At 42.0% G+C, this 27,895-nt stretch overlaps 1 protein-coding gene across 22 annotated transcripts in view; it reads left to right on the forward strand.

The window, feature by feature from the left end:
- Positions 1–27,895, forward strand: part of Rbfox1 (RNA binding fox-1 homolog 1) — a 1,543,972-nt gene that overhangs the window by 939,581 nt on the left and 576,496 nt on the right. For all 22 annotated transcript variants that reach the window (XM_075941979.1, XM_075941983.1, XM_075941971.1 and 19 more), the window contains one exon: positions 11,083–11,124. In XM_075941979.1, the coding sequence (XP_075798094.1) occupies positions 11,098–11,124 (27 nt within the window). In that variant the 5' untranslated portion in view covers positions 11,083–11,097. The remainder of the gene's footprint in view (positions 1–11,082; positions 11,125–27,895) is intronic.

Here is a 27,895-nt window from a genome sequence, read left to right on the forward strand (position 1 = left end):
TCACCCAAGCTCCCATGAGACCTGTGTTTACAGGGAGTTCTATGTGCTTCCTGAGGAATTTATAATAATTACAAAGACAGCCAAGCTGAAAAATGCACATAGCCTCCCATTGATTTGATTTATCGAGTTTGTGTTGCTAATCTTTTGTTGCTTTCCTTAAAAGTGATTCACAATTGTTCTTAAAACTGGACTCTCCGACACCATGTATTACAAACGAGAAAACATGCACATCTATTTGCCCATTCATTTATCCTGTGTCATCTTATTTCATCTGACCCTTGCTTCCACAGGGCAAGCAGATCTCCAGCCTGTTTCCCCTTACATTTGACTCTTCTCCTTTACTCAATTATTTCATGTCCATAATCCCCCTGAGCTATTCATTCCCCTTTTCTCTCCTGAATATTTATTTCTATTATTCCCCTGTGTCCGTGGAAAACATAAACAGAAAAACATGGCTACATTCTTCAACTCTCTGAGGATAGGATGTCCCTTTTATTATGTGCCCTGAGGACTTTCCCAAATTCACTCTGGCAAATGTTTTATGTGATAAAGTTGTTGTTTTCTCCATTTTTGAAGGAAGTGGAAGATACTGTAGTGTGCCCATGTTTGTATGCATGAGAGTATATGTGAGAGAAAATCTCACTCTGTAGACCACACTGCCCATGACCTTGAATTCTTCCTACCTTTGGCTCCCAAGTGCTGGGCTTGTAGGTATGAGCCACCATGCCTGGGGTTGCAAGTATGAGCCACCATGCCTGGGATTGCAGCTATGAGCCATCATGCCTGTGGTTACAAATATGAGTTACCTGGGGTTGCAGGAATGTACCACTGTGCTAGATCCCTGAAGACCTAACCATTTTCTTCCCATTGTCTAGAATAGTAGCATCCAGGAGATGCTCAATGTCTTTGCAGGAATGAATGGATAGTCTTACAAGTAGATCCTAAACACCACCCTCCAGAAGAAGAAAGGAAGCCCTAAGAATTGGCTCTCAGTCTTTGTCTTTACAGAGCAAGTCTGATGAGTGCCAGGATCAAGGTAAAACAAAAAGTACTGAAAGAGAAATTCAAAGCATATGGAAGGGAACTCTTGTATATTGGTGGGAAGCAAACCAGCTCAGCCCCCATAGAAATAAATATGGAAATTCTTCATTCAACCACTTATAGATCTGATATCATTATGATATGGTATGTATGGCTTAGCTACACCACTCCTAGGTATTTTTCCCTTGAAGGTCTGTAGAAAATATATATGACAGGTACTTGTACATCCATGTTTATTTGTAGCCATATTTACCAAAGATAAGTTCTGGAATAAACTTAGACCTCACAAACAGGAAAACGAATGAGGAAAATGTGGTCTATGCACAATGTATTTGTATGTAGAATTGTAATGAGCCATAATAAAGAATGAAACTGTCCTTTTCAGGAGAATGGGTACAAATACAAGCCAGCCTCAGAAAGGAAAATAATGCATGTTTCCTTTCATTAGCTAAATCATAGAGGATTTTTTTTGTACAGATAAATAAAACCATAGAGCTGTATATGGCTTTAACAAGAAGCAAAAGCATCTAGAGAACAAAGGGGACTAGTGAGAGCAAGGGAAAAGAAAGAAAGAGAAGGCAGCAGGTATGGAGGCATGGCCCATGGGCTTAATACATTATATGCTTGTATAAAAATATCCTTCTGAAACAATGTACCATGTATAGTAAAATATGTTGAAAAGGGGAGGCAGAAGGGTGGGGACACACACACACACACAAGTGAAGCTGGAAAAAGCTAAGCTGAGAATGGCCTTGCTACATAGCTGAAGATAGACACTGGAGGAAGATGAATTCGAGCTATTAAACAGCCCATACAACCAGAAGAGCGAAAGGCCGCATGCGCTGGTTTATTGCTGCAGTTCTAACCTTTCATAAGCGCTTACTTGGCAGCCCTATTGAGAGTGGTATTTGATTCTGGAAGCATCTTAAAGGAGCAACACCCGACCTTCCACTTCCCTTTTTTCATTTAGGCCATAAAATATATTGGCTTTGTGCTTTACTGCCAAGGGAAGAAAAAAATGTCATGTGTTAGTTTCCAAATGAAATGACATTTAGTAAAGTGTACATTTAAGGTATTTTTCAAGGCTGGCTTTTTTTTTTCAACTACAGAATAAGGGTCTCTCTTCATCACCCATGTTATGGAATTACAGGTGACTTTTGTTTCGCTTAAACATCCTGTCATGTCATAGGGAAGTTGTGTGTACACATGAGTGTGAAAGCCAGATCTTCTCCTCAGTTGTCGTTCCTCAGATGCCATCTGCCTTGCTTTTTGAGTATTCTAAGCGAGCTGGCAAATAAGGCTGAGGAATCCGTCTGCTTCTGCCTCCATAGCCCTGGGACTACAGGACCATCCTGCCAAGGCCAGCTTTTCAATGTGAAAATACAGTTATAAGAGCTAAACTCATATCCTTATGCTTGTGAATCAAGCACCTTACCAGATGAACTATCTTCCTAGAACCATGGGAAAAACTAAGAGCCTCAGTTAGGTCTTGCAATAACTTGGTGTTCCCTCTGAGTACTTTTCCATCCTGGTTGAGACCTTTTGTGATCAGTACAGTTGTAACAGAGACACAGCTAGGATTTAGCCACAGTGGCAGGATTGGATCCTGATCCTTAGGAAGGAATGAAAGAGAAAATTGTGTATTTGCACTCAGTTCTCAAAACACAGAGAAGGAGAGGTCCCAGCACCTATGCTTAGAAGTGAAAGATGCCGGTAAACTGACTCTCCCAGGTACACTCATTTCTGAGCAAGGCATGGTTGATGGCTGTAGAGCTTCATGGGTAGAGTGTAGTAGAGGAGACTTAGAGAATTGGGCTGGCGAGGGGAAATGGAATTTTGTTGTCAAGACGTGGATAGAGCAAGGGAATCCTTAAAGGACGATTTAAACAAAACAAACCAAACTGTGCCTACTCAAGAGAAAATTCATGCTGTCCCTTCTTCACTCCAGACTTTTTATTTAGTAGCCTCATCTAAAAGGCATTTGTTGGTTTTACTTTTACATGCCTATGGTTGAATTCTGCCTTTGATAAGTTCCATAAGAAGAACATTATGATACAGCTTTGTCAAGCATGGCATAGGCCAGCATCTGCCTGGCAGACCTTTGCTATTTTCTTTAAAAGATAGAACATAAAGTTTCTAGTCCTGTAACATAGTGTTGTATTTAATTAGTACAGATGAAAGCCAGCTCTAGTGATGCAAAATTTTACGAAAATTTTAAATCCCTGATATGAAGATGTTTTCTGATTCTGAATGTGTACCCCGTCATAGAGCATAATTTTAGAAGTGTACATCAGCATTAAGAAGGCAGTATTGGTAGCTCTTCCAGTTCACAACTCATTTCATCTTATGGTCCTTCTTTAGAACATGTGGTTTATTCTAGGTTAATTTTTGTATACAGCATGAGGTTTGGGTCGCAGTCCCTTTGTCTGTGCATGTAGGCGTGCCTGTGTGTGCACATTCAATTACTCTGACATCATTTATCTGGGCTGTGTCACTTTTTTAGTCTTAGAGGTTGTGTCTGGAGTAGGATAGTTTGCGTTTAAGACTCTATGGATTGTGATGCACACGGATCTCTGTTTACAGAAGATCAGTGTTCCACCACTTTGTGTGGAAGTAGGAACCTGAATACCCACCCTGATACCCTGATAATGCTGGTTATTCCACACTGTTTATAGAGGACAGCCACCAGCCGTGTTCGCTAATTTTATCTCACTAGTGATGGGGGAATACAGGCACCTTTCATTCAGTCTCCACACTGTCTTCTCTCTATGTTTAGCTGACAGGATAGGAGAACTATACATTAAAAAATGTACCAGGAATATCATTTCTTAAATTGAAATCATTAAACATATCTCAATGATCTCAAAAGGAGCAGACCTGGGTTCAATTTAATTTTTTTAAATTTGTCTTTATGAGTATTATATGCTCTGGGTTAGTGTATGCCACCTGGGTGCAAGTGCCTGAAGAAGCCAAAAGATGGTTGGGATCCTGAGGAGCTGCAGTTGCAGGAAGCTGTCGGGTACCTGACGTGGCTTTGGAGAACATTCCTGTGATCCTCTGCAAGGGCAGCAAACACACTTAACCATGAACCATCTCTCCAGCCCCTCGACCTGTGCTTTTGTTTATATTTGTGAGCAACATTACTTTTTCATTCATCGCCCAATGTTTTTGTTACACATTTCCTTTAGGGTTGCCTCTGCCCTTTGGAAAACTTATTTCCTATAACAAATGCTGGAGATCACAACTGTTGGCAATAAAAAAATTTAGTTACTTTCATGTTTTGTCGTTGTATGTTTATGTTTCTGAAGGTTGGAATGCAGGACCTCCTCCATGCTAGGCAAGAGTTCTACCACTGAGAGTACTCCAGTACTCCAGTACTCCAGTAATCTCCCTGAGCTCAAGCTCTGGATAAGGCGATATTTCAAAAATAAAAAAAAATAGCGGTGCTTTGCTCTAGTTGCCTTGGAATTTTTCTTTATCTTTTTGGTTTTGAAAATAATTTTTAAAAATTATTTGTGTGTATATGGTGGCGTGGTGTGTGTTTACATGAATGCACATGCCCACTGAAGCCAGAAAAGAACACTGGGTTTGGTGGAGCTGGAGTTACAGACAATCCTGAACCTCTCGAGGTGACCTGGGAACTCTTTTTCTCCAGAAGGGCAACAAGCTCTGTTAGCCACTATAACCCCTTGTTTTAATTTGTTCTGTTTCTTTAAGTGAAAGATCTGTATTCATTTGGACTATTACTGCCTTGTATATTTAAATTATTTTTCTATGCATGTTTCAAAGATTTTTTTAAAGTTTCCAGCAATTTATGTGTGTGTGTGTTGAGAGACAGACACACACAGAGAAACACGCACGCACACAGATGTATGCGTATGTGACAGACACAGAGAGAAAGAGGGAGGAAGGAGATATGTGTGTGAGATAGGGGAGGGAACAGAGAAGGAGGGAAAGAAGGGAAAGAGAGGAGGAAGAGTAGAGGTGTGTGTGTGTGTGTGTGTGTTTGTGTGTGTGTACACGCACGTGCGTGCTGAGGCTAGACAAAATTGCGGATTATGTTTTTCTATTACTCTTGACCTTATTCCCTTGAGGCATGATGTCTCCCTGAATCTGAAGCCCTAGCCTTCCTCCTGCCTCCCTCAGTAACAGTGCTGGAATTCTGTGCATACACAGCCACGCAAATGCTATGTGGGTGTTAGGAATCTGAGCTTAAGTTTTTATGAGTGTGCAGCAAGGACTTTTTTCCACTGTAACTTAGAAAGTGGGAGGGAAGGAGGGAGGGAAAGAGGAAGGATGGGAGATATATATATATATTTTCATCAGTATATTTTAATTATGGTTCCCCGTCCACAATTCCTCCCAGATCCTCTTTACTACTCCATCCATACATCAAATCCACACCCTTTCTTTCTCTTTCTTATTAAAAGCAACAGACATCTAAAAAGATAATAAAATAAGCTAAAATAAGAGAAAGAGAATAGGATAAAATAAACAAACAGGAAAAATAAAAGCTAAAGAAAATGGTCAAGAAACACATACAGATGCCAAGACACATTCATTTGCACACACAGAAAACCCATAGCGGCAAAACTAGAAACCGTAACATATAAGGAACTGATCTGTAAGGGAGAAAACAAAAACAAAACACCTAAAAGCCTAGACAAAGCATTGTGAGACAAAACCCTCCAAAAATACAATTAGTTAATTTTGTGTTACCTGTCTACTTGTCGGCATGGGGCCTACTCTTAAGTGTGTTTGGATATCCAAAGAGACTCCACGGAGAAAACTACATTTTTCTTACGGGTGTCTCTCAATGGAGATGGGTTCTGGGTTATGGGTGGAGGCATTTCTATTCCCTCTCTCAGCAAGGAGACCACATCCGGATTAGACCTGCACAGGTGGTGAGCGTGCTGCCAAAGACTCTGTGTGTTTTGTAGGTAGTTTGCCACAGCAGTTTGGTCGTTGCCATCACTGTCCTCGTCATCATCATCATCGTCATCCTTATCATATCCTCGTCATCATCATCTTCATCAGTGTCATCACCATCGTCATCCTTATCATTGTCCTCGTCATCATCATCATCTTCATCAGTATCATCATCATCGTCATCCTTATCATTGTCCTCGTCATCATCATCATCTTCATCAGTATCATCATCATCATCATCGTCATCCTTATCATTGTCCTCCTCATCATCATCATCTTCATCAGTGTCATCATCATCACCATCGTCATCCTTATCATTGTCCTCGTCATCATCATCATCTTCATCAGTATCATCATCATCATCATCGTCATCCTTATCACTGTCCTTGTCATCATCATCATCTTCATCAGTGTCATCATCATCATCATCGTCATCCTTATCATTGTCCTCGTCATCATCATCATCTTCATCAGTATCATCATCATCGTCATCCTTATCATTGTCCTCGTCATCATCATCATCTTCATCAGTATCATCATCATCGTCATCCTTATCATTGTCCTCGTCATCATCATCATCTTCATCAGTATCATCATCATCATCATCGTCATCCTTATCATTGTCCTCGTCATCATCATCATCTTCATCAGTGTCATCATCATCATCATCGTCATCCTTATCATATCCTCCTCATCATCATCATCTTCATCAGTGTCATCATCATCATCGTCATCCTTATCATTGTCCTCGTCATCATCATCATCTTCATCAGTGTCATCATCATCATCATCATCCTTATCATTGTCCTCGTCATCATCATCATCTTCATCAGTGTCATCATCATCATCATCGTCATCCTTATCATTGTCCTCGTCATCATCATCATCTTCATCAGTGTCATCATCATCATCATCATCCTTATCATTGTCCTCGTCATCATCATCATCTTCATCAGTATCATCATCATCGTCATCCTTATCATTGTCCTCGTCATCATCATCATCTTCATCAGTGTCATCATCATCGTCATCATCATCCTTATCATTGTCCTCGTCATCATCATCATCTTCATCAGTATCATCATCATCGTCATCCTTATCATTGTCCTCGTCATCATCATCATCTTCATCAGTATCATCATCATCGTCATCCTTATCATTGTCCTCGTCATCATCATCATCTTCATCAGTATCATCATCATCGTCATCGTCATCCTTATCATTGTCCTCGTCATCATCATCATCTTCATCAGTATCATCATCATCATCATCGTCATCCTTATCATTGTCCTCGTCATCATCATCATCTTCATCAGTATCATCATCATCGTCATCCTTATCATTGTCCTCGTCATCATCATCATCTTCATCAGTATCATCATCATCGTCATCGTCATCCTTATCATTGTCCTCGTCATCATCATCATCTTCATCAGTATCATCATCATCGTCATCCTTATCATTGTCCTCGTCATCATCATCATCTTCATCAGTGTCATCATCATCATCATCATCGTCATCCTTATCATTGTCCTCGTCATAATCATCATCTTCATCAGTGTCATCATCATCATCATCGTCATCCTTATCATATCCTCCTCATCATCATCATCTTCATCAATGTCATCATCATCGTCATCGTCATCCTTATCATTGTCCTCATCATCATCGTCATCATTTCAGTGTGAATTTCTTTGAGTTCCCTCCTTGGAGCTGGACAATTGTCTTGATCTTGTGGGCTTCTATCTTCCCTCACCTACGAGGACATTTGGCTGTGGTGTCATTCATTTTTCTTCTCTAAGTGGACACAGTATATTTGCTACTTTTATGTAGCTATAATGAAATACCTTGATGAAGGCAAACAAAAAAGGAAGGATTGATTTGGGCTTACTGTTCCACGAGGAACAGAGGTCATTCCATATTCAAACTGCAAAGAAGGATAAGGGAAGCAAGGAGGGAGTGCAGGCAATCTCTTAGGATTACAGCTGTCAAGCAGACGGGCTCCTTCTGCTTCATATTAGGCACCTCCCATCATCCCCATGTCTCATAGCCAAAACAGCCTGAAATTATCCAAAAGGAGACTAGTGTGAGGAGGTGATAGGGAGGGAGGGGGAAATAGGAAGGGAGAACCCCCACTTACTGAGGATAAACCTAGAGAGTTTCTCTTAGGACTCAGCTATCTGTTCCTCTGCACTCATTGCTGAGGTCTCCTGGGGCGTGTTGTGCTCATTCGCTGCTGAATGCTGGGCTGTCTTGGATCAGCTGCCAAGAAAGAGTGAGGATGGAGAGGATGTCAGGCTTTGGTTCACATTCTATTTCAGATTCTCAGAGAGCTCAGGCCCTTCTTCAGTGGGTTCTTTCCTATTCCCTGTTTGCTATTAAGTGGGCAGCCCATACCCTTAGAGCAGTCGCCCAATTTCACTTCCCCTCCCCTTGTCCAGCTGTATGTGAACTTTCTCTTCTTCCTTCGTAAACGTTTACAGACACATAATGGCCTAATCTAAAGAGACCATTTCAAGTATAATTCACTGTGAGTTTCCTGCTTATTTATCTTGCCACACTCCTTTATTTTTTAATAATTTGAAAAATATCTCTTCTGTATCCTTGTTTTCTAAATAAGGAAATTTTTGTTTTAAAAATGAGGACAAACATTCTTATTTTTTCTCTTTAATGATCAATTAAACTATATTTTTGACAGAAAATAGAAACCATAATATTTGTGAATTTTTATAGTTTTGTTTCTTATAAACTGGAGTGGGTTTTTGATTTATTTCCCAAACCTGTTTTTCAGAACTGTAATTCTAAGTCCTGTGTGTTATGTTTTTGCTCAGAATCAGTGATTTATGTTTAATTATTTTATTGCTATACATTATAGGATTTATATACTTATCACTAATAAATAATATGTGGTTAATTAATATCTACATATAAATTAGTGCTTGCCTAACACCAATGCACAAAACCCAGATCTGGTCCCCAGCACCACTGACCCTGAGCCTGGTGGAGCAGAGCTGTGCTCTCCGCCCTCAGGAGGTGGTTGCAGGAAGATCAAGAGTTCAGGATCATCATCGTCCACATGGCTAGTTCAAGGCTAGTCTGGGATATGTGACACTCTGTCTCAAAATCACAAAATAGCAAGAAAGCAAACCCAACCGAAAGAGTTCTTCCCAGCAGCCAGGCGAAAGGTCCCACAATAGCACCCCATCTAGAGACTTCAGGCTCGGGTGTATCCTAAGCAAACATCCTTATTTTTGTTTTTATTTTAGGGAAAGTAAAAAGAAACTTTCACTACAAAACACATAAAATATACATCAAGAGTTGGTTGCTGTAGCTCTCGTCCTTCAGTAAAGTTTCAAGGAACTCCCAGTACCCTGTCAAGGCTAGAAGTTAAGAGATTTTACAGTGGTTTAAAAGCAAAAATAGAAAGAGGCGATGTAACCGGTCGATAATGCAGGGCATAGTTTAATTTTAACCATTTGCATTGAAAGTCCATCCATCAAGACTCATCTCTGTTAAAGGAAGACATAAACCAGTTTTCTCTGGATGTATCCCTTTCTGTCTCTGGCTTCTGTGTAATCAGCTAAATCCAAGTATCTCTCTGGCCATCCTCTGCTAATGCATTCTGTTTTGCCTGTTTGGAAAAGAAATTATATAATCACTCTAATAAAACCTCCTTGCATGGTAAGAAAAGCACATTGGTTAGGCACACATCACCCCGTCAGTGTTTGGCAGGGGAACTACTAATACTGTGTCTTTGGAGTGGTGATATCAATTTTTGAGTAGTGTTTCTTTTTCTGCTTTAAGTCCTGGTGATTCTAGGGCCCTTCCCTATGAAATCTATTTATTATCCACATACAGTCCATCTTACTACCATGTTCATACAGTCCTTTTTACTGTCATCTCTGTATGGTCTGCCCAACTACCATCCCCGTACATTCTGTCTTACTGCCTCTGATTAGGCTGAATCATGAAGCCTTGTCTGATATCCCAGTATCTCTGGAGACTGAAGTAGAAGGATAACAAGTTGAAGGCCTGGTCGGATGATGTAATGTGTTCAAGGTTAGACTGGATCACTAGGTAACATCAGTCTCAATATAACTAGTGAGGAGAAATCTAGGTATAATTTAGAGGGGAAGCCCTTGCTTAGCATATGTGAAATACCTAATTCAAACTTCAGAACCACATACAAACAGAAATAATAAGAGAGAACTAGATAATTAAATGAAATCTTCTTTCCAGGGCAAGCGGATAACATTGCCAGCACTTGACTTTGGGCAAGACACTATATTGGTTTTCTTGTCACACCCATCTTAATACAGCTTTAAGGAAAGACCGTGTGTGCCTCTTAAACAGGACTAGAAGGGTATATGGACAAAGAAGAAACCCCATGTTTCTTAGACTGCCCCGTCCTCTCCTGCATCTCTGTACCATCCCCTTAAAGATGCTTCACACCCTTGGTGCCTACTTCTGGATTGTACAATATAGAATGATAGTAAAAGGTCCACTGTCTGAACCTAGAGAAAAGGTAATTATTGCTGTGAATTCTAGGTCTTTGTTGAGACCAGCCATCGAAAGTAACTATTTTTCTTCTGTTTTCCCCTCTTCTTTTCATGTGCATATGTATATGTGATATGTTTATATGTGCTTGAGTGAGCATAGTTGTGTATGTCAATGTACATGTGTACTTACATGTTCACACGTGTGTGGACATAACTGTGTGGGGAGAAATATGTGCATGTGTCTGTGGAGGCCCTAGGTTGATGTCCAGAATCTCCATTAGTCTTCTACCTTGCTCATTTTAAAAAATTTATCATAGTGTATAATTTATTGTGTGTGGGCATACACCTATGTATATGTTGGTATATGATACACCTGTAGATAAGGAGTCAGAGTTGTTCTTATGCCCTCACCATGGGGCTTCTGGGAATTGACTTCAGGTCCGGAGGCTTGAAGACAAGTGACTTTATCCACTGAGCCATCTCATCTCAACGCACACAACCAGGACTTATGTGGGTTGCAGGAATCATCTTGAGCCACTCCCCAGTCCCTTGCTTTTATGCTGTTGTTTCCATGGAGCCTTCTGACACTCTCCCCTTTTTCTCTTTTCTGCAGGTTTTGAGTCAACAGATGAATTGTGAAAGAGAGCAGCTGAGGGTAGGTGCAATCCGCTTGTAACAGGCTTCCTGCTTCCTATTTCTGCGGGATAAGCAAAAATGCCCTTGTCTCTTTCGAGACCCAGAGTCTAAATAACAGGCTTCATCTCAAGACGGGTAGAGCTGGCAATATTTATCCCAGCTAATTTTGTATTGATTGAGCTGGTAAATACAGTAGATCTTCTTTTGAAGTGCCATTATAGTATATATGGATTTTTTGATTTAGATTCGGCGATAAATACTTCTCTTGCGGAATTTGTTTGACATCATTGGACTCTCTTTATGTACAACATGAGGTCTAAGTGATCACAAAGTTCACAGGGACTCTGCTGCCTTCCTAATGTGAGTTCCCAGCTGTTTGCTGAGCGATTAAAACGCACTGTTGTAATGGACTGGGGTCAGTAAGAAGCACCTCTATCAAGGCTTTTTTCTTTTCAAGGAGAATTTGAATTATCCATAACGTTTGGATTTTGGTGTCATTTGTATACAGGGGAGATGAAGCAAGAATGTTAAACTTTGTGGCTTGTTCTGTTACTTAAAAGTGAGTCTGCAGACTCCAGGGTATCAGTTGCACGAATGTTTTCCATGGAAAAGGAGAATCTTGGGTTTTGTTTGGTTTTGTTTTTTCTCTCAGTGATACCCTTTTGCTTTCATTGTAACTTGGTTGGATGTCCTTATGTGCATGAACTTTTGTGGAGTTTTATGAAATACCTGGATTCCTTGCCTCTGTGCTCCATTTGTTTCTGAAGCATGCTCATATTTGGGAGCATAGTTTAAGGTTATAACTGAACACTCTTTGATGTCACTGCTAGGGACCTGTCATTCTCACTGGACCATGTGACTTAACTGTATTTTCAGATCGCTATGAAAACTAATGGAATCTGCGGCTTTTCAAAACATAGCATAGCAGTGTTTGAGCTGGAGGCCTGGGGACCATGGTACTCTGAAGTGCTTGAGTAAATATGCAGTAAATGAATTTAATGCCTTTGTAAATTTAATGCCTTAGTTACATCTAAGGACATTGGCTGAGCTGCCATCTCCAGGTGACCAGGACTCCTAACATTCTTTCTGTTTTCCAATTGCATATATCATCTGGTGTGTTAAATCCTGTATCAAGCAAACAACGAGTTCACCTGTTTGAAGCTGAGATGGTGGCCAGAGCTTTTGTTTCTTCTTATGCTTATATGTTTTGTAGAATGTCCCACCCAGGCCTCTATTAATGTTTCATTTAAGTCCACATTTCTTCTCCCATTAGTGCGATTCCCACATGAGACAGACGCTGGGACATTTGTTGGCTGAGGATGGAGTTCACTGGTAGATCACTGGACTGGCGTGTATGAAGCCTTGCTTGACATAAACTTGGTGTGGTAGCACAAAGCTATGGTCCTAGCACCCAAGAGGTAGTGGTGGGAAGATCAGAAATTCAAGGTAATCCTTGGCTATAAAGGGATGCAAGCAAGTCTTAAGGCTACTGTGGGCCTCCTGAGACACTGTCTCTGCTATTTAAATGATTTTTGTTTTAAGCTTTACTGAACTCTCCTACTGCTTTCTCCCTGCAACCTGAGTGAGTGCTTTATCCTAGTAAATAATGCATTGTGATTTCAGCTTTTCCTCTGCTGTTTGGATGAGGAGGATGGCCAGAAGTAGGTCAGGGCTAGATAAAGAGCAATGGATGCTTATGTCGTTATGAGGTTCTGACACGGTCCCCAGAATTCAGAGAGCACTGAGCTCTCTATTGCAAATGATGCTGCCTTGGGAAATTAAGGGTACAGCGGACGAAGAAGAGCTTGTCTGCTGTTTGAGGGCCTGATGGTTTGATGAGGGCAGTATCCTCAGGGTGCAATATAGAAGCAAGGAGGGTGTTCTTTGTCAGATGGTAAAGCTATGTACTCCATATCATGGATTATTTAGTTGAGAGCCATCTGTAGCCTCAGGAACCACCCTCCCCAAAGCGTCCAGCCCATCTCTACCATCACAAATGGCTGCTTTATTTGAGGTTATTGTTTGCACCCCGATTTCAGAATTTTAAACTAATTCATGTTTCATATCAATAATACAACTTTGCAATTAATAAAATCAACATTTATACAGCTCAATATTGTCACCAAAGAGAATGCATCCAAAGTTTTCTTTTTCCATTTGACTCAGGTATCCATTTCCTACAGGGAACCTCCTCTATGTTAGAACATACTGTTAGATACCTCATTGTCTCTCCTACGAGTGTGGTGGGTCTGACTGTAAGGACGCACGCATGTGAAAGTCAGGAAACAACGTTGACTTCATTTCTCAGGTATCACATATCTTGCTTTTTTTTCTTTTAGTCACTAGCTTGATGCTTAAGTAGTCTAGGCTGGCAGGCCAGCAGGTTTCAGGGATGTTCCTGCCTCTGCCTCGCAAGCACTACGACTACAAATCAGTCACTACAACCTGATTTTTTTTTTTTTTGATTTTCGAGACAGGGTTTCTCTGTAGTTTTTGGTTCCTGTCCTGGAACTAGCTCTTGTAGACCAGGCTGGCCTCGAACTCACAGAGATCCGCCTGCCTCTGCCTCCCGAGTGCTGGGATTAAAGGCATGCGCCACCACCGCCCGGCTACAACCTGATTTTTGAATCTGGATTCTGGAGATCAAACTCAGGACCTCGTTCCTGCAAGTCTTATGAATTAGGCTATATTCTTAGCCTTTGTATTTGTTTTAGGTCAGCATCTCAGTGGGTGACTCAGTTGGCCCCAAACTCCCTATGTACTCAGGCAAGTGCTGAACATTTGGCAGGCCTACTGCCTCTGCATCAGAGGTACTGGAACTTACAGGTCTGGGTCACCATATCCTGCTCTCAATTGTGATGGCTCAGTCTTATGTGTGGTCATTTTTCTCTGTCTTGTCCATTTACACTCTCTTCCCTTCTAACTCTTTCCTGGTTGTTGAAATTCAATATAGATCTGCAGTGTCCCGTCTCTTCCTTTCCATCTTCTCTTCCCCCCTCCTCCTCCTCTTCATTCCTCCTCTTCTCCTTCTGCTTCCTCCTCTTCTTTTTTCCTCCTCCTCTTCTCCCTTTTCCTCCTCTTCTCTTCTTCCTCCTATTCTCCCCATTTTTCTTTTCCCTCTTCCTCCTTCTTCCCTTTCTCCATCCTACTCCTCTTCACCCTCCCCCACTTTTTTCATTTTAGTAGTCATGACAATCAAACACTCTACTTTTTTATATATAAGCATTTCAACATCTAGGCCTCTGAATCAGTTTCACTGTGACCCTCTCAGATAATATAAGAAAACCCACCAGCCTCTACCCTTGTGTGTTAAGGGGTTGAATATTATAGGGGAAAAGAGGCACTGGCTACCGGGTACAGTGAGACCTTCTCAACATGGAGACGAGAGCTGAACAAAGGATCCTGGGAAATATGTGCTACACTGAACTTGGGGCATTGCATTTCTCAGCCTGTGGAATGCTCACTCTGTGGAATAACATTTTCAGAGCGCCAAACACCAAGTCTTTCAGAAAGGGTGAAACACTTAGAGAAAAAGTTATTCCTTTTTCAATTCTCTCTCAATCCTTTTTTATGTCAATAAGGAAGTCTTAGTTTAAACTAAAAGAGATTCAACAAGGCTGTAACACTTTCTAAGCTTTCTTTATAACAGAGAGGGAGTGTGCCTGAGGCTTTAAGCCTGCAGCAGCCTGAGCATCTATGCCAACTTCAAAAGCATTGTTTGCAAAATATAGCAGTCAAGAATTAGGGGCCTAGAGCTAGGCCCAGTGCAATGACGTCTAAACTTTGCAGGGTTTGTGCACTTGTGCATTTGCTCATAGTTTGTAAATCCTCTGGACTTTCAGTTCCTTGTGTGGTTCATTGGAGACAATAATTATGCCTGTTTTATCAGGTTTGTCTGGGCATGTGTGTATGTACATACACACACAGGTTACATGTGTGTTAGTTATTTTTCTACCTGACAGAGTATTTGGCAGAAATCAATGTAAGAGAGAATTTCTTTTGTCCGATGGTTGGGGAGATGAAGTTCATTGTGGCAGACAAAGCATGGGAATGGAGCGTGTTGTGTGCCCTGTTGTTACACTTAGGTGTGTCAAAAAGCAGGGAACTCTCCAGCAGGAAGTGGAGCTAGACTATAGCTCTCAAGCCCTGCCACCCAGCAGTCCACATCCTGGAACCAGTCTCAACTGTTGAAAGGTTCCCCTTCCTCTGAGAGCTGCACCAAGTATACAAACCGCCGAGCCTGTGTGTGCACAAAGGTTAAAAAATGAATGCAATGGGTGTGTTTAGCACAGATATTTGCATAGGAAACATTTTTAATAATGTTAAATTTCAGTAGTTCTGTTTTTTTCCCCTATGAACGTCATTTGAAGTTACTGATAATGGTATTCTGTTTGCAGTGGCAATGCCAGATTTCCTTGGCAAATACATCCATTTGGGTTAAAAAATGAGAAGCTTTCAAGGTGAATACGAGCACAATGTTACTGATGGCCCAGAGTTATGACAAAACTGCTGGTAGTTGGATGCAAATGGCTGAAGTTTTAAAAACACGGAAATCAGGGTACCAGCCTTTTGAACGATGCTGTACAGCCTATCTACATTATCAATATTTAATTTGCCAGTTAGAAGCAAGTTTCTCAGTTCTGCAAGATACAAGAGTGATGTGGCTAGCAAAAATGCAAATTGCTAATGATCTTCTTGGCTTAAACCCATTGCCTTCATCCAGGCATCAGAGAATGAATCTTCTAGACTGCCTGGAATTGAGCTATCAGATTGAGTCTCTCACCTCACCCTCCCTCCTTCAACATTCATGCCTTCCTCGGTTATTCTTAGGGGAGCAGAGAAGGAGATATAAACCCCCACGACTCCTTCTGGATTTATATTTTCTCGACTGTAGTTTCTGAGTAGCTCACTGTGGGAAAGCCTGTCCCTGCCCAGTTATTTATTCAGGAAACATTTTTGAGTGTGAACCAGATGCCAGTCACCGTCTGCATAGTGAAGATGTGATGCTGTAATAAAGCTAATACATTTCTCATACTCGGATACCTTGCAGGCTAGCAAGAAAAGACACACATTTGTCAAATAACTCCCTCCAAAGTCCCCGGGAAACTGGCAGATATCATATAAGTCCATGCTACACAGAGAGGCACAGATGGAAGACACCTAACTTCCTGGTCTCCACGTGTGAGACTTAGGAGATGAACGGGTCATCTACTGCCCAGCATCTTTAGAAATCGCGTTGGGGGGGGGGCTGCAACAAGCCAGGCTGTGACTGCCGAGCATGAGTTTACCTTTCTTTTCACCCGCTGTGGTGTCTGCTTGCCAACAGTCAGTTGTATGCGTTCCCAGAGCTGCCTCTGCCAGCTGCGCTTGTTATTGTAATTACATTATTTAGTGCAATATTATGTAAACTGATGAAAAATGAGTGCGCTAAGAAAAAGAGCTGTTTCTATGAAAACCAAGTTAAATGCTCTGGAAACACTCTATGAAAGCAAGCCTCAAAAATTAGTTCAATTAGCTATGGGCCAGAGGACGGGAGAGTATCAGTGCGGGAGTGGGGTGGGAGGCAGAAGTCTGGAGATTGTCTGCAGCCAGAATATTGCTGAGATGTATCTTCCTGTGCTGATTCTACCTTAAGCAAATTCAGAAGTGATGCCTTGACCTGAGGAAATAACTCCACAGTAAAGCAAGGACTTGCAAGCTCTGCGCTGAATCTCATTGGGAGAAACAGAGAGGAGTGAGAATTGGACACTTATTATTCTGGTGCTAGAGGAGGAGCCTAGGAGCTTAGTGACCACTGTAGCCCAACTGCTCAACTCCAAGCTCATGAGACAGCCTGTCTCAAAGGAAATAGATGACATTACTAAGGATGACTCCCAAAGTAGTCTTTAGGTCTTCGCATGGATATATTTGTGCATGTATTCATGTGTATACACATCCGTGTGTGCACATATGGACACATGTGCTTCTGTTCACATGCCAACACATAAACACACATATGAAAAAAGAAGTGATGCAAAGTTTTGGGGTCACAGAATTGGGGGGTAGCAGATATTTGAAAGGCCAGAGTGTGGCTATAGTAGCCTATTGCAGGCCACAGGGTCACTATGGCAACTATACAGCAATGGTGTTGTATAGGTTAAGAGCCATATACAAAGAGAATGTCTGAGGCTGTGTTTTAATAAACTGTATTTATAAGAACAAACCCTGAGCCATAGTTGGCTAACCTCCTGTGGAGAGTTTGATAGATGAAGGCTGCTGAAGGGTTTCCATCTACAGAGAAATCCTGCAAAGAAAAGCCCTTAGGTTTATATGGAAATCCACAAATTGAATGTACATTACTAAGTTTATATTTTTTAAAAAATTCTTCATAAAAGTTGCTTTCTAAAGTAATTCCTTTAAAAACAAAAACTTTTTGTGAGCTATCTTCTCCCATTCCCATACAGAAAACTGAGACAAGGGCTTGAAACACAAAACTGTACTTGCTTCTATGCTGTAGCACCAATAACTCAATGTGTCCTCAGTCTCCAAGAGAAGGGCAGATTGACCCCAGCTGACTTTGGATCAGCAGTTTGTGAGGCTCCACAAGAAGTGCAATGTTTGCCACATGTGTGTGCCTTTGCCTAAAATCATCAAAGTATTAATTGGCACCAATTATTACATTCATCATATATGCATACATTTCATTCATTTGTTATCCTGTCTTTGGATAATGTGTGCATATGAGCATGGGCACACAAGCATCAAGGCATGTATGTAGAGTTTAGAGGCCCTCTTTGGGGAGTCAATTCCCTGCTTCCACCATGGGTTCTGGGGCTCAGTCCTGGGCATCAGGTGGAACAGCATGAGTTTTAATGACCTGAGATATTTTGCCTATCCAGATGTATTCTGGGAAGTTTTAAATGTTTACTTCTTCTGACTCCTGGTCTTCACATTAACTTCCAAAGGATTGGCAGAAGCTAAAATTCAGTGAGTGGCTGGGACAGGAGCAGATGTCAGGGGCAATAGGGAAATTGCAGCAAGAACATTGAGGACATAGACCTGAAATCTGTAAATCTGTATTGTCAGCACCTGCTAACTCTATGCAGACACCACATAAACATTAGGACACACACACACACACACACACACACACACACACACACACACACCCTTGGCAGATGCTTGCTTGCTTCACTAGTATCTAACTAATAGTTCCATCTTGGGTTTTCTCTAAGCAGAGTAGGTTTGTCTCTATGTAATGCTCTCTAAGCAGAGTAGGTTTGTCCCTATGTAATGCTCTCTAAGCAGAGTGGGTTTGTCCCTATGTAATGCTCTCTAAGCAGAGTGGGTTTGTCCCTATGTAATGCTCTCTAAGCAGAGTGGGTTTGTCCCTATGTAATGCTCTCTAATCAGAGTGGGTTTGTCCCTATGTAATGCTCTCTAAGCAGAGTGGGTTTGTCCCTATGTAATGCTCTCTAAGCAGAGTGGGTTTGTCCCTATGTAATGCTCTCTAAGCAGAGTGGGTTTGTCCCTATGTAATGCTCTCTTTCCTTCCAGAAAGTGCATGCATTCCATGCAGCTGCAGCAGGTTGTCTCCAAAGGCAGCTTCCCTACTGAGACTAGGTATGCATAAGCATGTAAAAATGTCTAAAAAATGCTTTCCTTACAAAAACCTTGCCCTCTGCATGCCTTTTTCACTCCTCATGTCCTTCGTGACTTTGGCTAGAACCTTAACTGAGTAGCACAAAAGCATGGATCAAGAAATCCAAAAATTAGTGACAGATTTTAGTGTCCCCATCTTCATGGATAAGCAAATACACTGGCAGCACTTTCCTTCATTCTCAGTGGCCAGTCCTGTGGCTGACCTGTGTTCACAGTCTCTGCTTCCTGGAGCCGCCATTGCCCTCTCAGTACCAACAGCCCAGGGATGGCAAAGCAGCCCCTCGCTCCGCCCCCGCACTCAGCTCAGTCCATTCTCCACACCCTTGCCCAGGGCAAACCTGTTCTGTTCCTTATTTTATTATTAAATCCGTATGAAAAATCTCCTAGCAAAACTGCTAACAATGCTGACATTTCACTCTGTCATGGATCTCTTCATTCCGTTGACTGAGGCTCAGTAAAGATTTGTCTTCTTCCTGTTCTGTTCTTCAGAGGTCAGAATACCACTCCCTTAAAAAAAAAAAAGAGCCTTGCTAGGACAGAGGATGAAAGGACAGTTATAGCTGTTCCTACTCTGAGGAGCTGAGGAGGAAACGAGCCACTGGACTTCCGTGGAATTGATGTCAGCAGGCATAGCAATAATAGCCCTGGACTGCACTTTGCTCGGGTGAGGCGTGCGCCCCATCTTCCAATAGTGCACTCGCCAGCTAGGGCCTTTACCTGCACAGAGCTGCACGTATACTCCACTTCACACAGAGAAATGAGTTCTTTATTTTTAGCCACTTGGTGACTTCCCTTTATGGTAAATTTCCACTCAATCATGTCGTAGAGCACATCTCAAGAAAGAAGGCCAGAGACAAATCCAGCCTGACCTGGTTTGGGAACATATAAATTAAGGCAAATTGTGTCACCTAGTGAACTTTTAAGGGAGAAACACTTTTTACCATCTTATGCCTTTGTCTAAATGGATGTGCATGTGATTAAAACCAGATGCATCATGGGAAAGTACATGATCAGTGGGGAGAGGCTTACATAATCCAAGTCTGGCCACCCAATCCAAGAACTACCCATGCTATGCCCCTCAGCAACCAACTCCTCCTTCTCATGGCCCATATAAAGAGAAACCCTACCTGGGTGGTGGTGGCGCACACCTTTGATCCCAGCACCTGGGAGGCAGAGGCAGGCGGATCTCTATGAATTCAAGGCCAGCCTGGTCTATGAGAACTAGTTACAGGACACCTAGAACTGTTAAACAGAAAAATACTGTCTCAAAAAACCAGAGAGAGAAAGAGAAAAAGATAGAGGCTAGAGGGGGGAGGAGAGAGAGAGAGAGAGAGAGAGAGAGAGAGAGAGAGAGAGAGAAACCCTAAACAGAAAGTAAGTAAGCATGGGTCCCTATTTAAGTTACCCAGTACCCTTCTATCATCTGGTTTCTGAATAAATTCTCCTTACTCTTTTGTAATCTTTGTCAACTTCTTGAAGCCCCAGAGAACCTGGAGGTGGAATAACCGTTATTCCACAATGAATGAAAGGAAGTCAACATCATTTTCCTCGTTGTTTTGGAGACCACACTGGTGGCCCTAAGAAGCAGTGGGACAGCAGAGCTCCTTATATTTCTTTATGGCCTAGGATTACCTTTATTTTTTAGGCTATGTTTCCATATATGTAAGCACTGTACATCAACTACAATAGCTAAGCTAATGGCTTCTTTTTTGATTGCTGTGGTGAAGAGCAACTTTGAGGAGAGTTAATTCTGTCTCACAAACTCAGGGGAGTCGAGACAGCGTGGACTTCAGCAACTTGTCACACCAAGGGCAGAAACAAATCAATAAACCTGTTCTTATACTCTCAGAGAGTCAAGGACCCAAACCCAGGAACTAGTTCCCACACATGGGCTACACTTTTCCACATCAATGAGCATAATCAAGACAATACCCACAATACATGCCCACTGGTCGACTTAAGCTTGATTCTCCCCTATTGAGACATGCTTTCCGGGTGATGCTAGCTTATGGGAAGTCTGATAATTAAACCTCTTTGTCCTGACATAAACCAGCACCATACTGTTCATCTAAGGTCCCTTCAACTCCCCATTATATCCAGTCTTCAAGGGAAAATGAATTAAGGGCCCATTTCTAGCTGATGGATGGAGTTATGACCAAGGTTGACCAAATGGACCCTTGCTTCTGAGCCATTGAATATTGAGCATAGTAATATTGAACAAAACAGGAAAAAATGTGATTGAAAATAAGGAATGGATTCATTTTTATGATGATATCCTTGTACAACTAAGTGAAGAGGGATTCCCAGGGCTGCATCCTAGATCCTCCCTGATTACTCTCTTTATGTCTTTAAGCCTGGTTATCCATCCATCCATCCATCCCTTGAGCTACCTCGCATCCTTTGAGTGATCTCTTTTTCTGCTGAAGTTAGTCAGAAGCATTCCTTTTTTCCTGTGATCAAAGCATCCCTACTGATACACTGGGGAGACATGCAAAGTTCGAGAATTGCAGAGCCGAGAGTTTGGGGAAAGGCTTGCTAAAAGCTGACTCTTCATCACATCCTGCAATGCTTCCCTGATGCCTCTGAGCATTGTCAGTGCTTTCTGGTGCTGGCAGCAGGGAGGGTAGAGCTCTCATTGATGCACAGAGCAGGGAGATCTGTCTATATTGACCCACTTCCATGACAAGGAGCTATCAGATCACAGCCTATATGGTGACTTGTCAACACTCAACCAACTCTACAGTGGGGTGTGAGTGTTCATGAGTCCTGGAATCTGGGGTGCTAAGGGTTGGTTTCAGGGTCTCTGGAGCACTATTGTTTTCTTATACAAGTCCAATAATGTACCAGCGAACCGTGACTACCTAATTCTTTACAGGTAATGGATGGAATACATAAGGTCATCATATGCCACTCTGAAAACTTAGTATTTGTTAGATGACCACCCTTGAATATGCCATCCAGAATGCTTGTAAAAAGCACCATTTGCTCTGAGCCTGACTCTGACTTTAGGGACTAACTGGGAATGGACCAAGAGAACATTGATTCCTAACCTGCTTCTGAGATGGCATATTGAGCATGAGAATTGAGAATATTGATTTTAAAACTGAGCAGGTAAAATATTTTGATGTTTTAGCATCACTCTGTAGCTATTGGATTTTCATGCTTCTGTGGGGGGCTGAGCTGTGTCTCTCTGGGTTAGTTACTCCTATGTCATTGTGACCTAAATACTTGACACACAACTTAAAAAAGCAAGGGTTTGCTTTTTGTTCAGTTCTTCAAGAGGGATTTCAGTCCACAGTGAAGGGGTAGGCGTAGAACAGCAGCTTAGCTCCTTATTGCACAACTGTCTAGTGGAGTTTCCTCTCATGGTGATGGGCCAGTAAACAGAGACTGTGGTCTTAACCAGAGATAGCTATAGCCATCAAAGGCCCATTCCTAGTGATCTACTTTTACAGTCAGCTCCCACCCCTAAAGCTCCCCAAGCCTTCAAAATAGCGCAACCAACTGAGCATTGAATGTTTGAAACATGAGATTGTCAGGGCTTTCCATTTTTAACAGGAACACTGCCTAAAAGTCATACTGTAAAGTCTAAATACTGAATATTCCAGAAGAGTATGGTATCTGGAGACTAGTGTCTACAGAGGTGATGAAGATAAAGTCAGGACACATGGGTCTGACCCAGTCCAATATGATTGGTATTTTTATAGGAAAATATGATTTGGGACAGATACATGCAAACACATACACGCGCGCGCGCACGAGAGAGAGAGAGAGAGAGAGAGAGAGAGAGAGAGAGAGAGAGAGAGAGAGAGAGAGAGAGAAGGGGTGACCATGATGTGAGGACGCAGGCAGAGAATAAAGAATGGTGGGAAACTTGTCCTTATATTACCATTCAGCCTTCCTATCTCTTCTTATCTCCACAACTAAGAAGAAATAATTTCTCTGTTCATATTCCAGTGGTCTCGGGTATTTCCTTATGACAGCTCTAGAAAATCAGCCTTTGGTCTTCCGGAGGTATTAAACTGAAAACAAAAATAAATAACAGCAAATAAACAAATTCCAAGAGCGTTGTAGTTTGTTGTTCTGTGATGTGGTATACCGTCTACTTTATTACTCTATTCACTTGTCTTATTCTTTAGAAAATAAAAGAAAAAAAGATGTGCACTCTTGAAGGCAGAAATTATTATGTTGACTACTAGCGTTGTACCCCAACTTCTAACAAGTCCCACAGACTTAGTGGATCCCTGATTGATTGATGAAGGGCAGAAGATGAAGGGAATGGTAGGCTTGTGTTCACTCCATCACTGGAAGGCCCATTCTCCATGCAGACTCATCGTAGATACTTCCAAGTGAGAAAGCAAGTGGCCTTTGGGAGTCCATATCCCAGTGTTTCATATTCCATTACTTGTTTCTAACATAGGATTTTGCACCTATCCAACCATCTTCTGTCGGAGGTAAATTTTGCCCTGAGGTCCTCTAAAACATAATCTGAGGTATCCAGGTCATTTTCTTTCATCCCCTACCCATGATGCCTTGAGCTCCACTCTTGGCCGGATGAGACCCACAGGCATCTTCCTCTCAGCACCATCATTTCTCTTCAGCTGTCTGACTCCTATCCGTCATGCAGCGTGGCATCTGCATCTGTTCCCTGGGCATACTTCTTGGGCAGAGTTATTGTAGATCTAAGATCTGGTCCTTCTTGGATGTCTTTGTTGATCAACAAAAAAGGGCTTAGGTGCTAAATCTATTAGAAAATGTTCACATTGAAAGCAATAGGACCCATTTGGTCTCCCAGAACCCAATTCTAAGAAAGCCAAGTGGGGTGGTGCTCATTTATAGCCTACTAATGCAGAAGTAGAAATGGCCAGGTCTTTGGTAGTCACCAGCAAGTCAGTCTAGCCTGCTTGGCAAACTCTAGACTAGACAAAGAGCCCCCCCCCTCTCTCTCTCACACACACACACACACACACACACTCACACACACAATGCTGACACCAACAAAGCCATGAGAGCCACAGTTGGCATCTGGCCCCCACAGGCATGTACCCTCACATGTACACACACCAACACACACACACACACCTACAAAAACACTCCTTCACACACAAAAAATTTATAAATAAAATTTTACACGTTCACATGTGGGTGTTGGTGTCTTGACATATGTGTACACCATGAAGTGACTTAATTGAGCCAATTGGCATACACATTAGCTTATTTGATTGCTTTCCTTCTTGCTAATAACATTAAAAATCTCCTCTCTTGTAGGCCAGCAAAGCCTGGTTTTTAGCACTAGTCAGCATTCTGTGTAACTGGAGTATTGTCCCACCGTGCAGCATCTCCCCCAGTTGCCCTGCAAGCTCCATCCTCCTCTCTGCTTCTGTGAATTTGACTCCTTCAGATCCCGCCCAGAGGTAGATCCAGGGCAGGCAGGTTATCCAAAGCATGGGGAAGGGAAGAAGACAGGTGCATAGAGACGATGCCATGGTTGTCTTTCTGCGCATGGCCCCGCCCTTCATGTTTCCTCCCGCAGTCACACGACTGATGCCAAGGGAACAATAGAAAATTATTCTTATACAACTGAAGTAGCTCAGTTTACTCGAGGGAGTCAGGGGCAAGGGCATTCCTGAAATATTCCTGAGCTTTTGAAACACTTGGCCTGAGAACACCAACACCTGTAGTCGTTGAATACAAGCACAAGACTAATCATTTTACACATTAATAAGATGATTTTCTTTATCCTGAACTTATAGAGGAGTAAAGTGAGTGATGTATTAGTTGCAAGAATCCCTCTTAGTTGTAGAGTTTGGGTTTGAAGCCATGTCTGTTTGTTCATTTAAGAACTTGTTTTCATTTATGAGACATGGCTCCGCATTTCCTGAGATCCCTGGGCAGGAGGGAGGCCAGTGTGGACCCTCATGGGAGGAAGGATAGGAGCTACTGAAAGATGCTGTGGAGTGGAGAAGGGAAAGAGGTCAGGTGCTTACACTTTGCATCCTGGGTAAGTCTTAGAACTGAGGTCAGGTCTTCTCAGATCCCAACTATCTTCAGGCTGACAGCTGGCAATGTCTGGCCTGCTTAATTAGCTAGTTAAGAAGTTGTGGAAGTGTGCTGATGAGCGTCTGCAGTTTGGGGTGCTCGGGTTAATTTCTTTGACAGTCACCTCCTGAATCCTGTCTTATGAAGAGGAGGTTTTTTTGTTTGTTTATTTAAAATACAGGGATTTTTCTAGAATGTTAGTTGAGGTCTTACAGGTCTCTCTATAGGTTCTACTTTAGGATCTATCTGCATCAAGACTACTGCACTGAGAGGACAAGTAGTTGAAATACTTTTTCTTTGTATACCAGACATTTATATAGAAAAGGAATTACAAAGTTACAATTTGGTACAAGGACTGGAGTAAGACGGCATGAAATCTAACTTCTGAGCTAGCAAGTTATAGGAGCTTTGCACTTCCAGCCAGTTACTGTTTGAATCCAGATCATCTATCTGCATGTCTGTCTAGATATCTATCAGAACCACGGAGCGAATTGTATCTAGAAAGTGGACAGTTCACCACTGCAAAGAGATATGGTAAAGCCCCTTCCTGCCTTCAGTAAGTAATGAGAGACCGTGTCACAGGGAAAGTCTGTTATGAGTTGGCAAAAGAAGCTGAGGCATCGGAGGGGGGCATCTATCCCAGGCATGGCCAGATGTGGAAGCCTCCTTGGTTAACCCTTCACTTTCCCTGACTGTAACAGCCCTGGCCAGATGTCAAGGCCCAGTCGTCAAAGCAGAAGGTCGTTTTGAAAATGTAAAATAGTGCTTGACCTGTTCGCATGCAACTATATTCCCAGCTATTAGACTGACTGAGGCAGGAGGATCATAAGTTCAAAGACAGCCTGGAAAACTTAGCAAAACTATGTCTTGGAATAAAAAGTAAAATATACTGAAGATGTAATCAGGATACTGTACTACAGGGTTCTGTAATAATGACACAGCTTTCGATGGGATGGTATTCTATTCATACACAAGGAAAACAGCTGTATTGGATGCATTTATATTTGCCCTGGCATCATTTCTCATTTGCAGCCTTCTTTTGAGAGTATGGAAGCTCTCTTGGATAGAAAACCTGAGGACATGATTTCTAAAACCCTGTCTGCCTCGAATACAGCCCATGCAAGCATAGATAAATGCACACTCAAGAGTTTTCTGCCGATAACAACATAGAGATTTAAATTTTCTGGCAATCCTTACACTCTTATTTTCAGTGGCTTTGCAGCCTTAATCATGATTGCATGTGTGTTTTGACAACTTTACACTAAAGGCATTTTTTCCCATAGATGTCTGAATTAAATATCTAGCTCTTTTCAAGTTAGCTGAGTTAACGTTTAAGTGGTTCTGATTAACCTGGCTGTGTTCATTTGCTCCTAAACATTCTACTGCCGAGCCATCTCCCTTTGCATAAACTGATTTGGGAGTGTAGCCCTAGGAAATATAATTTTCTAAATAGCTGAGAGCACCGTGCCCAGTGTGCTCCCTTGAAACCGAATGTGTAACATGCAGCCTCCGTGCCTTGCTGAGCTCTCAGGTGGTGCAGAGTGGAAATTGGAAGCAGACCACTACACTCTACACTGACGGACATCAGCAGAGCTGACGAAGCACGGACTGCGGGGTTAGGGGAGGAGGCTGTGAGGAAATGTGCTGGGCTCACTTTAGAGTCTGGAAAGCTTTGAGCACAGACCATTTTGTCCACAGCAGCATGTTGTCATGCTGCCCTCTGGCTACGTCTAGCAATAAGAAAAATGACTCCTAATAAGAAGGGTAAGTATGTGAGCGCATCTTCCTGAACGCTGAGGAACAAGGGGGCCCTCTGTTGAAGATGGACATCGCATCACACGCTGGCCATCTACGCTGCTGTTCTGTTCTGAGAAACATTGAAAATTTGGAATTGTACAGTCGTTGGGTTCCTCTGAAAGATTTTGATGAATATCCAGTATAAGCATGCATCCTAGTCTCACTTCTATTCCTGTATATAATCCTGCAGAAAATAGTTTACGGAAGAAAGGGTTTATTTGGTTTACAGTTCCACATTGCAGTCCATCACTGAGGGTAAGTCAAGGCAAGAACTCCAATCCATAGTCATATCATATCCACAGACTAAAGCATAGAGAAACAAATAGACCCCTGTTTGGTAGCTACTTTGCATTCAGTAAAATGTCTTTGCTTTTATATGGTTCAAGGATTAGCCTACAGGATGGTGCCACCCACAGTTGAATGGATCAGTTAATAGCCAAGACAATACCCAATATATATGTCCACAGGCCAATTTGATCCAGACAACTGAGGTTCTATTCTCACTCAGGTGGTTCTTTTTTGTGCCAACCAGGCAATTAAAACTAACCATCAGAGTATGCATGAGAAGATGGACTATATCTTGCTTCCAAGAATTTTGCAGTCTGTAAGACGGTGTCAAATATTGTAATAATCATACAGGACCCAATAAGTACATTAGTTAGATGTAAAATGATCTCTTATGAGATCTTAAAAGAAGATATAGTTATTCTTCTCAGCAACAGTGACGAGGTCTGCTTAATGTTCCCTCGCTTTAATGTGTTAAAGCTTCCAGTCCTAATAACTGAAAGGCTGTAGTTATGAATATATAACTGAAAAATCTTAGCTACACTCTATCAGGTCCTCACTCCGCTCACTCTGCTCTCCCTTGCATACAGAAACATTACTCTGGCTTCCTCCTTTGTCATCTTTCTCTGTAATAGAACCTAAATAAGGTGATAGAACTGGACAGGAAGGCATTCTCGACTTCTCCACCTCCTTATCATCTCTCCCTCTCCTGTAGAGTCAACCTTCTGGCTTCCCTCATGTCTATGGATTCCTTCCCATGTTTACCCTCAGGCATGCAGTTGGGATCAACATGATGGCTCAGCTTTACTCCAGCAGCCTCACGACCATGCTATCTCTTTTAAAGTCTAATTAGTAAAAACATGTATCTGGCGTTGCCGGAGAATGATCCTGTTACCGCTGGTATAAGTGTTAGTAAGAGCACTTCTATCCCTCCTAGCCGAGTCATCTTGCTTTGGAGAGTAAATCGTGATTATTTGACTTCTGTTCTCTCCTTTGCACCAGAAGGACCTTTCCAGAACTTAATTAAT

The sequence above is a fragment of the Microtus pennsylvanicus genome, chromosome 11 (genome assembly GCF_037038515.1).
Source record: "Microtus pennsylvanicus isolate mMicPen1 chromosome 11, mMicPen1.hap1, whole genome shotgun sequence".
Classification (NCBI taxonomy): domain Eukaryota; kingdom Metazoa; phylum Chordata; class Mammalia; order Rodentia; family Cricetidae; genus Microtus; species Microtus pennsylvanicus.